At 52.4% G+C, this 13990-nt stretch overlaps 1 protein-coding gene across 3 annotated transcripts; it reads right to left on the bottom strand.

The window, feature by feature from the left end:
- Positions 1-3214: 3214 nt before the first annotated feature.
- On the bottom strand, positions 3215-13248 carry C2CD2L (C2CD2 like). 3 transcript variants are annotated; one of them, XM_027563514.1, is made up of 14 exons: positions 12470-13248; positions 10403-10498; positions 9711-9830; positions 9437-9547; positions 9233-9349; positions 9024-9135; positions 8773-8881; positions 7804-7868; positions 7583-7710; positions 7320-7494; positions 6291-6392; positions 6010-6146; positions 5637-5922; positions 3215-4339 (listed from the first exon to the last, which is right to left on the bottom strand). In XM_027563514.1, the coding sequence occupies exons 1-14, from the start codon at positions 12821-12823 to the stop codon at positions 4128-4130; spliced, it is 2124 nt and encodes a 707-aa protein (XP_027419315.1). In that variant the 5' UTR covers positions 12824-13248; the 3' UTR covers positions 3215-4127. The 3 variants fall into 3 exon arrangements, with proteins under 3 accessions (XP_027419315.1, XP_027419317.1, XP_027419316.1); XM_027563516.1 differs by having other exon boundaries at positions 3221-4339; positions 9036-9135; positions 12470-13226; XM_027563515.1 differs by having other exon boundaries at positions 3221-4339; positions 6010-6143; positions 12470-13225.
- Between the last annotated feature and the right edge of the window lie 742 nt (positions 13249-13990).

Here is a 13990-nt window from a genome sequence, read left to right on the forward strand (position 1 = left end):
ATATTGTATTTGCCTGTTCAACTTGTCTGCATTCTGCACTGACTCAGTTCAGTGAGGGAGGACAGGGAGTGTGTGTGTGTGTGTGTGTGTCTTTCTATAACCCCACTGCTTAGCCTAGTAACTGAAACTCAGTAAGCATCCAAGACATATTTGTTTAAAAATTATGTACCTTGCTGCTGCTAAGTCTGCTGCTACTAACTCGGTTCAGTCGTGTCCGACTCTGTGTGACCCCAGAGACGGCAGCCCACCAGGCTCCCCCGTCCCTGGGATTCTCCAGGCAAGAAACTGGAGTGGATTGCCATTTCTTCATTAGGACTGATATTATGTTATATTTTCTAGCCTAAATATAAGCCTATATAGTTTACAAAATCAGAAAACCCGTTAAATGTTCAATATAAATAAAATGAACTTAAAGATGCCATTAAAAATAGCAGTCACAAGAAAATCAGAAATTTGTGCATGAAATTTTTTACTAACAGTGATTAAATTTTGTCCCTATTTTAAAATAAGGGTTTTAAAATATAATTCTAGTAACAAAAATGTTTTATCAACTTTATCCATTCAAAAGCACATAGCTTTAGTAATACTTCACAAATTGCCAACCATATTTTAATTCAGGATTAAACCACCATAGATGGCTTTTAGCTTTAATTTAGCAATTCCTGAAGAAAAACTCATTCACGGATCTGCGTAGACTCAGTTTTTACAGAGAAAAAATTTCAGGATATCTCTGAAATGCACACGTTTCCAAAATTTGAGACAGTACTTTGCTGTCTAGCATAGTTTACTTCCACTCAATCTGCTTCTCTTGAAAACAGGCCACAATTTTGGCTGGATAATTCAAGACACATCCTGAGATTTGTTCTTTAAAAGCTGCCGCAAGACCTTGAAGCATAATTCATACTCATCCAAAACTCTGGATCTCTCCTGAAAGTAGAAAATGGATAAGCTGAATTATGTTTTGTGTTTCCTCTGAGTTCGTTTTTTAAATCTCTATTTTTGAAAAGTGATGAGACTCTTCTTCACTACAAAATAGGTGACTGCACTGGGCAGCTCAGCACTGGAAACTAACTTTTCCAGTCATCAACAACTCAATCCACAGATCCAGTTGGAACCTGAATACCTGCCCTCTCATCAAAAAAAAATTTCTCGTGAAATTCTGAGTTCAGTGTGTTGGCTGTCTGGTCATGTTGGTAAACAAACTGCTCCTCTGTGAACAAATAAGAGTTTCATTTCTTAGATCAGGGGAAGGAGCTTGATAAATCTCTTTGAGTTTTGATGACTAGAATTTGGCATATCTCTCATACAAATTGGGCTTCCCTGGTAGCTCAGCTGGTAAAGAATCTGCCTGAAATGCAGGAAACCTTGGTTTGATTCCTGGGTCGGGAAGATCCACTGGAGAGAGATAGGCTACCCACTCCAGTGTTCTGGGACTTCCCTGGTGGTTCAGCTGGTAAAGAATCCACCTGCAATAGGGGAAACTTGGGTTTGATCCCTGGTTTGGAAAGATCCCCTGAAGAAGGGAACAGCTACACAGTATTCTGGCCTGGAAAATTCCACAGACTGTATAGTCCAGTCAGTCAGTTCAGTCGCTCAGTCATATCCAACTCTTTGCAACCCCATGGACTGCACCATGCCAGGCTTCCCTGTCCATCACCAACTCCCGGAGCTTATTCAAACTCATGTCCATCGAGTTGGTGATGCCATTCAACCATCTCATCCTCTGTTATCCCCTCTCCTCCTGCCTTCAATCTTTCCCAGCATCAGGGTCTTTTCCAATGAGTCAGTTCTTTTCCAATGAGTCAGTGGCCAAAGTATTGGAGTTCCAGTTTCAGCATCAGTCCTTCCAATGAATATTCAGGACTGATTTCCTTCAGGATGGACTGGTTGGATCTCCTTGCAGTCCAAGGGACTCTCAAGAGTCTTCTCCAACACCACAGTTCAAAAGCATCAATTCTTCCATGCTCAGCTTTCTTTATAGTCCAACTCTCACATCCATACATGACTCCTGGAAAATCCATAGCTTTGACTAGATGGACCTTTGTCGGCAAAGTAATGCCTCTGCTTTTTAATATGCTTTCTAGGTTGGTCACAACTTTTCTTCCAAGGAGCAAGTGTCTTTTGATTTCATGGTTGCGGGCACTACCTTCAGTTATGTTAGAGCCCAAGAAAATAAAGTATAGTATAGTCCACGGGGTCACAAAGAGCTGGACACGACTGAGCAACTTTCACTTTCACTCTGTAAATGAACCAAATATCCATATTCTGCCACCCTTTCAAAATGTTCCATATTCTCTGGCTAGTATGGACAGAAACATGGGGGAGTATTAACAACTCCAAGCTGACTCCCCAAAGGCAGGTACCCTTAAAGCCTCTGTGATATAGGTTAGTCAGAATGTTAAGGCTAGAGTGACCTGGAAGATTATCTCGGCCACTCTTCATTTTAGAGATGAGGAAGTTGAGGTCCAGAAAGGAGAAGTGGACTTCTCAAGGTCACTTGCAGGGTCTGTGGTACACCCAGGTTTTCTGTCCCTGGTTCAGTGCTCTGTCTGACACCCTGCAGCAGCTTATTTGCTTCAAGTCCTGAGTAAGGTCTGGGAGAACAGGAACCAGGATCCTTGAATTTACTAGTGTCGTAATTGCCTGAAACTTGCCCTCATTTAGGAGTGAAAGACTTTTTATTGTGATGAAACCCTTACGAGACTTCCCCCTTCCAATCTGTCTCTTCGGAGGCAACAGCTCACCCTTATTCAGTGCTGACTGTATGCCAGCTGAGTTCTAAGCACTGTACTCATTTCCTTCTCACCCACACCAAACGATAGCTACTATTAATCATAGTCCCCACTCTACAGATGAGAGAACTGAGGCACTCTGAGGTGACATAATTTGCCCAAGGTCATGCAGATAATTATGTGTGGAACTGGGACTCAGATCCAGGCTAGATCCAGAGCCTCTACTCCAGACTCTCCTATATTCTAGGAGGAGCAGCCTGTTCAAGGAAGGGGAATGAAGATGCCTGTACTAGCTGAAGCTTTTTTTCTTCCTGACTAAAATTACCACTACAACTTGACCTTTCAAAGACACTGTGCTCCCATTCTCTCTCACATGTCCCTCCCTCTGTGCAAGAACTTCACAGACCCAATGTACGTGTCACCTACCCGACATGGGTCCCTGTCTCTGATCCTCCCACTCGACACCACAGCCTCACTACCCATTTGCCTTTCAAAGGATGACCATTTATTCAGTTTATAAACTCCAGTTTGACTTTAATAAATTAAATTCCAAGCCATCACACAGCAATGGACATCATCATCTCCCACTATACAGAGGGGCAACCCTGCTCTTGCTCCATCATCACACAGTCTGTAAATAAAACTCCTAAAGCCATCTCTCTGGGGAAGGCTTCCCAGCAGGCTCCTGGCTCCCTCCTTCCAACAGAGCCACTGCTCACAGAGAAGGCATCAAGTACAAAAAACGGTAATAAAGGGGGAGGGAGGGATGAGGAGCAGAAGGGGAGGCAGGGAGTGGGGAGTACCTGCCCCCCATCCCGGGCACCGGCCCGGCATTCTATGAGCTGCCAATGTCCTCAGAGGCAGACACTGGTGCTGGTCGGGGTGGGGACCTGAGGGAAGTGTGGGAGCCCCATCCCAAAGGGAATTGCCAACCCTCCTGGGACAGGAGAGAAGGATCACCTGGGAGAGATGCCCTCTATCCACTGTTCACTGAGGGGCTGGGACCACACATATAAATAGAAAAGAGAATAAATAAGGGAGAAAGGATCATCTGAGTTGCTGAGCACCCTGGGACTCCTCTGAGGGGGTGGGTGTCAACAGCAGGCAAATGGGTCTGAGGAATGCCCACAGGTGTCAGGACAGAGCCTCCTCTTTCTCCCAGCCACCCATTCCCTCTTCTACGTCCTTGGCAACGGGTGTCCACTTCTCACACGCTTCCCGTTGCAAGTACCCTTCCAGCTGGCCCCACAGCCCAGGGTTGACAGGCCTTCCTGGAACTCGCGGGGCTTCCCTGGCCCAGGCTGTTGGGAATCCAGGGAGGGGAATGGAAGGGAATGTGGGGAAAGGGCTGAGAGGACTCCGGCTCTCTCCTAGCTCAGAGGGTGAACAGGGCCCTCAGAGCTGAGGGCTGGGGTTGCCATTGGCCTTGGGTTTAGATTTGAAGGAAAAGCGCTTGATAAGACGCCGAGAAAAGCTGCCAGCCTTCTTTCGGACGCTGGGTGTGGTCGCCGTGTTGGAGAGGTCATCGTGAGATTGGCTCAGACCAGCTTCCTTCTGACGTGGCCTCCGGCGGAAGATGAGCTTCGTGCCGCTGCGCAGGAAGCTCACTGTTGGGGGGAGAGGGGAGGCTGAGGGGCGAGGTGGGGAGCAGAGCATGGAAGAGCATGAAGGGGTCCAAGGCATGGAACAGAAAAGACATGCCCTTCCTGCGAAAAACATGGCGGCGCTCATGGGATTCTATGTGCACTCCTGAGGAGGAATGTCCCAGGGCTGGCTACTCTGTGAGGACAGACTGACAGTTGGGCCTCTTTACTAAAGAAAGAAAAAGGCTGAACAGAGGTGTTCCTAAAAGCCTATAAAATCACAAAGTGACAAAATGGGTTGACCTTGATTGTTGACTAGATTCCAGGATGTGAGCAAAGAGCGGTGTGTCTGGAACACTTTAAAGGGGTAAATTCAAGACCAATATAATGAGAAAGGTGCTTACACAGCAGGCTTTGGACTTAGGACCCTTAATATCCCAAGAAGTGATGCAGGCTTAAATCATAAATAGTTAAAGACATAAGTCATAAATAGTTAAAATAGTTAAAGACGTGCTGGCAGAGGGAGGAGGATATTTGGGGCAAGTCCTACAACCTTATAAATTAGAAATACCACAGGTATGTACCGACTATGTCACTGTTACAGGGACACTCCTAGGGTTGGCCTAGGGAAGGATTTCTTATAGCGGAGAGAGTTCAGAATGAAAGGAAAGGGAGAAGAAAAGAATAAGGGAAGGAAAATATGCTCTTAGATCCGGGAAGAGAGAAAAACAGAGGTTTTTTAAAAAAGGGAAATACTTTTGAGTCTCTTCTTATTACCCACGCCTGTTAGATCCAAGCCAAGACCCAAGGCAGCAAGTCCCCAGTCTCTACTCTGGCGTGGCTGAAACAGGCTGGGAACTCTGATGATCCCTTGGAGGAGGAACGAGGAGACTGGCCCGAGGCTCCCATGTCCCTAAGTGTCCAGTGGGACCCAGGTGATGAAACTGGGCATCAAAGAGGGGTAGGGGTGGGACAACGGTAGCACAATAGTTAAGAGTTCGCCTGCCAATGCAAGGGACATGAGTTTGATCCCTGGTCAAGGAAGATTCCACATGCCTTGGAGCAGCTAAGCCTGTGGACCACAACCACTGAGCTGGAGCTCTAGCACCTGGGAGCCGCAGCTACTGAAGCCTGCACGCCTAGAGCCTGTGCTCCACAATAAGAGAAGCCAGCGCAATGAGAAGGCCACACACTGCAACAAAGAGTAGCCTCCACTCTCTGAAACTAGAGAAAGCATGCGCGCAGCAACAAAGACCCAGCATAACCCCACAATAAATAAGTACATTTTTTTAAAAAGGAGGGGCTGCCAATATCACCCCACCTTTGTGATCTTTGAGACTGCGGGTTTCCAGGGCACCAGTAGACCCTGTTTCCGACTCAACATCATCCACGGAGGGCCTCTCAGAAATGTCCGAACGTGTTGTCTCATCTGCTTCCTGGACACTCGTGGGACTGGAGAGGGCATCTACGGGTCCTGGGGACATGGCTGGGGGGTCTGAGGGAGGTGAGGAGGGACCTCCACTGGGCCCTGCATCATCCTGTATTGAGGCGTCCAAGGATGCCGCATAGCCCAGGGAGAGTGCCAACTCATCCTGAGCGATGGGCACCTGGCAGGAAGGACAAGTTTTAATGGGCAACGGTGACCCATGAGGGCTTTTTCCCGAGCCCACCTCCTTTCCCCAGAGCCCTGTTACCTTGGAAACACCCGAGATGATAAGTGTGCTACGCTTGGTGGGTGTCTTCTTGGCTGCCCGCCCACTGGGTTCAGTCAGCTGGCGAATGGCTGTCTCTGCTACAGGGTCCAGGCCGTTGGAAAGGTGGCTCTCCCCTGCTGGATGATGGATACAGAAGACGGGCAACCTGACTCCTCCCTAGCTCCTTCTTGGACTTGAACTCCTGTGCCTCACCCAAAGTGGTTTTTGACTCCGGGACTCCGGTGTCAACCACCACTCACACTTCCCAATTCCCTACTCACGGCTGCTGCTGTGGGATGTGCTGCTGGGGCCACCACTCTCACTCAGCACTGTCGTCGTCTTCTCGGTCACCTCCACCTTGGACGGGGAGCGGGAGGGGGAGTCTGGTGGGTGGGGGAGGGTCAGTGAGCTGGGAGGTGCTTTAGAGTGGCCCCCACCCGCTACTGTCTTTATTGAGAGGCAGACTTTGGCTGACTCATGACTAAGGCATGATTAATCACAGGGGTGACTAAGAAGATGCCATGGGGACAAAAAGATACCACAGGAACCAATAGGAGTGTGGGAAAGAGGCAGGGGCCCCACCAAGGGCATGAAAATACTGAGAGTGTGCAGAGATGGCATAGGGGTCCAGTGGAAGTAGGGGAAATGCCATGGGACCTGTAGAGCTGGGAGAAATGTCATGGAGAGGCCCTGGAGTAGGAGGATTGCCACTGAGGTCACTGGGTTTGTTGGAGGGTCCCATGGGTGCTAGAGGTTGAGGGGTGAGGGAGGGGCAATTAGGCAGCTGGGGCTGGGAAAAGGGAAGAAGACAAACGTGTGAAAAGACAGAGGGGAACTTGGGGAGGTGGAAGTATGAGTACTGTCATGGGGGCTGGTAGGTCCAGACTTAAAGGGGAGAGGGCTAGTTAGGGAAATGGACAGATGTACAGAAAAGTTTAGGGCTTCCCTGGTGGCTCAGATGGTAAAGCATCTGCCTGCAATGCGGGAGACCCGGGTTCTATCCTTGGGTCAGGAAGATCCCCTGGAGAAGGAAATGGCAACCCACTCCAGTATTCTTGCCTGGAAAATTCCATGGACTGAGGAGCCTGGTAGGCTACAGTCCATGGGGTGGCAAAGAGTCAGACACAAGTAAGCAACTTAACGTTTACTTTCAAGGGAAAGTTTGAGAGAGGCATAGGCGATATGGAAGATGTGGTCAGAAAACAGGAGGAGTTGGAATTAGGGCTTTCTTTGCCCCCTCCCTGTCCTGCCACGGATCTGCAGTCCAGGGCCCCTGGCTAGAGCTGGACTCCCAGGCTCCTCCTCTTTACCTAATTTGCCATCTACCCGGGGCCGGGACTGGACGGTGGTGACTGTGGTGACAATGGTGCCATCTGGCATGATGGTCCGGTCCAGCTCAATCTTCTTGGTAGGTGTGATGCTGGGGCGTGGAGTCGAGGGGGTGGAAGTGCCCAGGTTCTGGGGGGAACCCTCCTCATATTGAAGCTGCCAAGGGGGAAAGAGGAAAGAGGCAGGGCCTCAGGACTGGCCTTCGCTGGGTCTTCCCATCTCCCCACCGGGGGCAGCTTCTCACCTCTATTGCCATGGTGGCTGCCTGCCCCAGGGCTTTCCCGGGCCCAGGGGTGAGTGGGCACACCTGTCTTCGGGACAGTGGTCTGGAAGGGGAGGCCACAGACAGTGTGGCCTGGCCCAAGAGTTCAGCTGGGGAAAGGGGTGGCACTGTGAGTTGGGTCCATGACCAGGCAGCCCCACTCAGCACCCACCCAGAGGTGCTCCTTCCTGCCCCATACTCACTGTCTCCACAGCTGCTACTCCTCAGCACTTTGAGGGTCAGCTCCCGGCTCTGGGGGCCCAGATCCCTGTGGCCAACGAGAGGTGGGGCAGGGAGGGGGAAGATTAGCAAACTGAATCCACCCTTGAATTGATCTCAGGCCAGAGGCAGAGTGCGTGCATGTATGCTCAGTTGTGTTTGACTCTTTGCGACCCCATGGAGTAAAGCCCTCCAGGCTCGTCTGTCCATGGGATTTCCCAGGCAAGAAAACCAGTGAGTTGCCATTCCCTCCTCCAGGGAGCTTCGAAACCTAGGGATCAAACCTGCATCTCCTGCATTGGCAGGCAGATTCTTTACCACTGAGCCACCTGGGAAGCCCAGAGGCAGAGAGAGATGGATGTAAATAAGATGGAACAAGTGCTCCAATATGTTTCCAAATACAGACTCTTCCTTAGAAAATGGGATGGGGCTGAGCAGGGACCATGCTCCTCAGCTGGGCATTCAGATATTCCCGGTTCCTGCCTTTCCAGTCTCTATGTTGAATCACCCTCTTTTTCTTTTACTCAAGTTGTTCCGTCTGCCATGAACCCTTGGTCTCTCACACTCTGTTGAAATCCTACTTTTGTTCAAAGGTGTGGTTTAAATGCCACTTCCTCCATGAAGCCTACTCTTATCTTTATTTTTGTGGAATTAAGCTCCCTAACCTAAGCACGCCCATGGCACTTTTTATAAACCTGGACTGGAGCACTTATACCATCTCCTTGACGTACATCTGTCTCTGCTTTGAGCTGGTGATCAACTCAGGGTTGAGGTAGGTGCATCTTGGTCATGTCTGTAGCTCTTGGGACTACGCCAGGGCCTGGCATACAATAGAGGCTCACAGCAAAAATTAAGAGCTGAAAACAGCTGATTCATGTCAGGGCTCTGCTGGAAGGACTTGATCTCAGTCCATCCGTGGAAGCAGGGGTGGGGGCTGGGGAGTCACTCCTTACAATGTCAAGTCTTCGCTCCACTCCACCTCAGGCCCAGCCCTCGTGGGCTTGGTCCACTTCTGTTGCATGGGGTTGTCAAGCTCAGCTACACAGCACACTTCCCCAGTGCCTGTGAGGAACCAGAAACATAAAAATGCTCATATCCAAGTTGAGAGGCCATTGAGTAGTAGAGAGGTCATACCCTGGGCAGAGGGGCCAGGAATGCCTGCAGCCACAGCCTTGGTAGCCCACCAGAAGCTTCTGACTCTCACCTTCCAGCTCACCTCCCAGATGAGATGCTCGAAGCTGCCTTAGGAATAACCGGATAGGTCTGGGGATGGATGGCTGGGCCTGGGGTGCCATGGGTGGCTTCTCACTGGGAACCTAAGAGCAGGAGGAGGTAAAAAGAGCTGTAAGAATCCCAACACAGTACCCTGAAGACAACATGAACGCAAACTATTTGCTTTGAGTGCCTACTCACCAGGCCCCCAGGGGCAGAGCAAGCCCTGAGGTTGACCATCATAGCTGGCTGGGTGCTGACTATGGCATCCTCAATCAGCTCCTCAATAGTAGAGAGCTCTACTTGCTCCTCACCTCTCTGCGGGGAGGGGAACAAGGAGGTGAGGCCCTCAGCTCTGCCTCCCTCTCCCTGTTCTGTCTCTTCTCTCCAGCCCTTCCCCCTTACCTCCCTGGCCTGCAGCTTGGGAAGCACCGTCAGGCTGAGATCTGGGCGATCAGTGAAGGCCCAGGATACAAGCAGGCCTTCGCCAAGGATTTCCTCCAGGTTGACTTCCAACTGTGTACAAGGGACAAAGGGACTGGGTTGACTTGCCTGACTCCTCCAACCCCCTAGGACCCTCTCTTCCCAAATTCCATCTTAGAGAGGAACCAAACAGAAAAGGCAGAGGCAGCTGAACCTCCCACCCCCTGCCCAACTCCATTTCCCACACCCCCTCCACCTGTGTTGGTGGCAGTGTCAGAGTGACGTGGTAGGTCTCCATGGAGACGGCAGCGGGGGACTGCTGGGTCACAGAGACTGGGAACATCACCTCCTCAGCAGAGAGCTGGCAGTGCAGCACCTGAGACAGCCAAGGCACAGAGGCAAGGAGGGTCAGGCATAGAGGAAGATGCTCACCTCGGCCCTGCCCTGTCCTGCCTGAGAGTGGGTCAGCACACCCCTCTCCAGTTTCCCTCGGGAATCACCTTTTGGGGGGTCCAACTCTTTTGCGACTCTTTAGTGACCCCAAGGACTGTAACCTGCAAGGCCCCTCTGTCCATAGCATTTCCCAGGCAAGAATACTAGAATGGGTTGCCATTTCTTTCTCCAAGGGGATCTTCCCAACCCAGGGATCAAACCTGAGTCTCCTGCATTACAGGCATATTCTTTATCACTGAGCCACCAGGGAAGCCCTTGGAGTGGTCATAAATCCATAAAAGAATGATAAAATTCAGACTCCTCCAGAAAAATGCAGATATGCACACAAGTACTACATTTTGCCTGTAACTTCAATGGGATTCTCCAACCTCCTGAAGCCAATTCTGGGATTCCTAAGGCATTCACAGACTTCAGGTTAGAACCCTCAGAGTAAAGGGAACTCAGGATCAGCCCCCACCCCAGTCCTAAAGAAGGCAGAACCCATCAGACCCTTACCATGGTGCGCTCTGATTGGCCTATGCAGGTCACATGACTGATGCTGGCTTTGGGTGGGAGTTGGGGCACCTCCTCAAAGGCGATTTGGATGGAGCTCTGGGGGGAGTAATGTGGGCATAGGGTCAGGTCTCTGGAGCTGCCCCCGCAGGGCTGACCTACTCAGTTGCTGGCTAGGCCCTGGCACTGCAGAGGCCTCAGCTGCAGGCTGCCTTCTGGCCCCTCCTTGGCTCAGAGCTTTAGGACAGGAAGTGTTTCTTTTGAATCCCACCTTTTCAGGGGTCTGCAGGTGTGAGGCAGACCTGGAGCTAGACCACCTCAGAGACCAGATCACCTTGAGCTGAAGACCCTAGATTCCTCCTTGAATGCCAGGAGCCTTCCTCCTCCCCCTACCTTCTTCCCTACCCTTGAAGAAAGATGTGCATAGAAAAAAATAATAATAAAGGTGTTGGTGCCACCTATATATCCTAGCTGGGCAGGGAGAGACACGGCTGAGCCAAGGGTGAAAGCGGTAGAGCCACTTATTCAAGATAAGAACTAAGCCTTCTTCCAGCTAAATGGGATGTGGAGGCACAGGAGTATGACTCTACCCATATTCTTGGAGATGAAGGTTAGCTCAGCATGGCCTTGGGGAACTTTACCAGAGGAACTGGGAAGAAAAGCAAGCTCAGAAGGCTCAGCGGCCAGGGACCTGGCTAATTCCTCAAGGCAGAGAGCAAGGTGGCATTAGGGAGCAGAAAGCTGCTTAGCTTAGGTGTTGTAAGAGCTTCCTAATTCTTCCACGGCAGTTGAAGCAAACTGCTGCAGCCCCATCCAGGGAGCAGAATGGGAAGAACTGAGGAGGGGGCACAGACTGGGCACAGACAGAAACAAATCCACAGGTCTCATTTCCCTGGCAAACCGGGGAAAGCCAACTTCTCTGCTACTGTAGCAGTCTTGTCCGAAGGTCAGGCCAAGGAAGATGGATGGTTAGAACCCCAATCTCCCCACCCCCTCCAAGGGAGGCTAATGTCCAGCTGAGTCAGCTGTCTTGGGGAGTCAGTCGTCTTGGGGAGTCAGTCCTGACAGAGGAACAAGGTACAGGGAGAGCTGGGTGGAAGACTGAGTTCATGGTGCAGACTGACAGATGCCATCTGGCTTTCTGGTCAGCTGAGTGAAGGAGGAAGAGCAATTTCTTGTGTGTCTACTGTTTCCAGGCATCTGGGTAGCTAGTTGAGTGAAGCCCTCCAACTAGTGGTGGCTGGAAATGGAGAACCCTCTGAGCGAGGCGGTTCATAGGCTGTGAAGGCCAAGATGAGTGGGGATCCCAAGACAAGGAGGTCTCACTTCCCACTCCCACCTCAGTCTTATGACCGTGCTTCCTGCCCCACTTCCTAGGAGGCCAGCTGCTGGTGGTGCAATGGGAGGAAGTAGGCTGGGCTGGTTTGTGACTGACCCTCAAGGGACTGCTCTAGGCTTATGTGCTGGGAGGGCCATGAATTGTCAGTCTCCTTTCCACCTGAACACCTTTCCTTCCACACAGACATGGCAGGGAGCATGAAGAAGGATGTGTTAGACTGGAGCAATGAAATTACTGAGGGATGGGGGGTGGGTGGGATTCAGGCTTCTCGGGGACCTGCCTGGTCACACCAGGGATCTGGGGCATGAAGTGCTGACTGGGTGTGGTGGCAAGAGGACCAAGCAGATTCTTTCACAGGTGCACCTCTTTTCTACTCCTGCCAGCCCTGCTCTCCCCCCACTGCCCCCCCCCCCCACACACAACCAGCACCCAGGCTAGGCGGAAGTGCCCTGGGGCACAGGGATTAGTGTTGCTATGAGAACAGCAAGTTGTGCACCGGTTTGGAGCCAGAGAGTACCTAGACCACAGGAATAGAAAATTGGGATATAGCTGGATTTCCACAACGCCCAGGCACACCTGCACCCTTCTCTCTGACCCCAGAGGGGAGGAGATGCCACGGGGTTCCTCAGTTGATCCCCACCCCCATACGGTCCTCCTGGCCTGAGCAGTCCTTCCTCTTAAAAAAAAAAAAGGCAGAGTGGGGGGGACCATCTAGGTCCTGTCCTACTCACCCCATCCCTGCAGGCCTGCTCGTTCAGCGCTCGCACCCAAGCCCGCTGCCAGTTCTCCCGGAAAGACTTGAAGGCGAAGAGAGATGCCAGAAGGCCCCGGACGCCTGGCTCCTCGGGTGCGCCGGCCCGAGTCGCCCTTAGCCTCAGCAGCGAGCGCCACACGCCCAGCTCCCGCAGGGAGACGGCGGGCTCGGCAGCGAAGGCGGGTCCCTGGCCCCGGCCCCCGCGGGCCCGCGCCAGCCACAAGCCCCGGGCATACTGCAGCAGCCAGCCCAACACCGTGAGCAGTGAGGCGGCGAAGAGGATCAGCAGGGCTGCCCAGCCCACGTCCCGCTGCCCCCAACCCGGATCCATGCTCCGCGCGGGCTCCGGTCCCGGTTCCAGCTCAGGCTCAGCCGCTGCCCCGGGGGAGCATGGCCCGGGCGGGCCGCGGGGCGGGGGCGGGCTCCCCCGGGGCTGGGCGCGCGGGATTGGGGGCTCTCCGGGGCTGGGTGCCCGGGACTAGGGGGTGCCACAGATCGAGGAGAGGAGGTTCCTGGGGAGTCGCGACGCCGGGGTCCCTCTCTCCGTAGTCCGGGGCCCTCCTCGGTTGATCCGCCAGTGCGACCCGGGTTAGTCGCCGGCCAGCGCCCGACTCCTCCCACGGCGGGGGCCCCGCCGGACCCGGGCGGAGACTAGTCTGCGGAGACGCTGTGGCTCACGGGCCGGCACCGGCTCCCGGAGGGCTGCGTGCGCAGAGCTGACACTGACAACACGGCCGGCCCCCCCGCCCCCACCCTGCCTTAAAGGAGCCGCACCCGCGGGGGAGGGGTTTAGGGAGCCGGGAACTCCAGCTCTGTAAGACGGTGGGAGGAAGAGCGGAACCGGGAGGAGGTTCCTGGGTGGGAAATAGGCGGGATCTTTAACTACCCCGCCCCATTCTGGAATCGGGGGTACTCCTGCTCCCCTGAGCTCAAGGTAAGAGTAAGCAAGAGTAACTGCACTCACAGAGATGCCGCCTCTGCTTTCCCCTACGCTCCTTAGCTTTCCATAGTTTGGACGCCTGTGTGGTTAAAAAGGAGGTACTCCCTGTGGATAGCATCAACCCCTTATCCCCAAACACCCAGGTTCCGCAGCTTCTTGGTTCCTGGCCGAAGCTAGGCTCTGGGTGTGTAGATGCAGAGCATCCCTCCTAGACAGTAGTGCCTGGCAGAGGTCCAGCTGATACCCACCCGAGAGAGGTTGAGAACATGGAATATTGACCCCCGTAATCTACTCCCATCCTTTGGAGCCAGGACTAAGAGACACCCTATTAACCTCCTTGCTCGTGTGGGTTTGTTCTGGAGATACTTCCCAAGCCTGGGGCTGCTTCTGTTTTTAAAAATAATGTATTTCCATAGTAACAGCTTCTGCCTAAGGAGCACGTGTAGAGGGGTTGGTAATGAGAAGGGAGCTGGCACTGCAGCACTGGACTATCAATAGATTCAGCCAGAGGACTGAAATATGTGATATCTCAGCACGCATCCAAAAATGTTATAGGTA

Source organism: Bos indicus x Bos taurus, chromosome 15 (genome assembly GCF_003369695.1).
Source record: "Bos indicus x Bos taurus breed Angus x Brahman F1 hybrid chromosome 15, Bos_hybrid_MaternalHap_v2.0, whole genome shotgun sequence".
Classification (NCBI taxonomy): domain Eukaryota; kingdom Metazoa; phylum Chordata; class Mammalia; order Artiodactyla; family Bovidae; genus Bos; species Bos indicus x Bos taurus.

What these genes read in the sequence shown, in the direction of transcription:
- C2CD2L (XM_027563514.1), bottom strand. Translation starts at nt 12,823, where the DNA reads ATGGATCCGGGTTGGGGGCAGCGGGACGTGGGCTGGGCAGCCCTGCTG. An exon ending in AGCAGGCCTGCAGGGATGGG is followed by an intron (nt 10,499 to 12,469) that starts GTGAGTAGGACA and finishes TACTCCCCCCAG; the next exon opens with AGCTCCATCCAAATCGCCTT. An exon ending in TGGAGCGAAGACTTGACATT is followed by an intron (nt 7,869 to 8,772) that starts GTAAGGAGTGAC and finishes CGTTGGCCACAG; the next exon opens with GGATCTGGGCCCCCAGAGCC.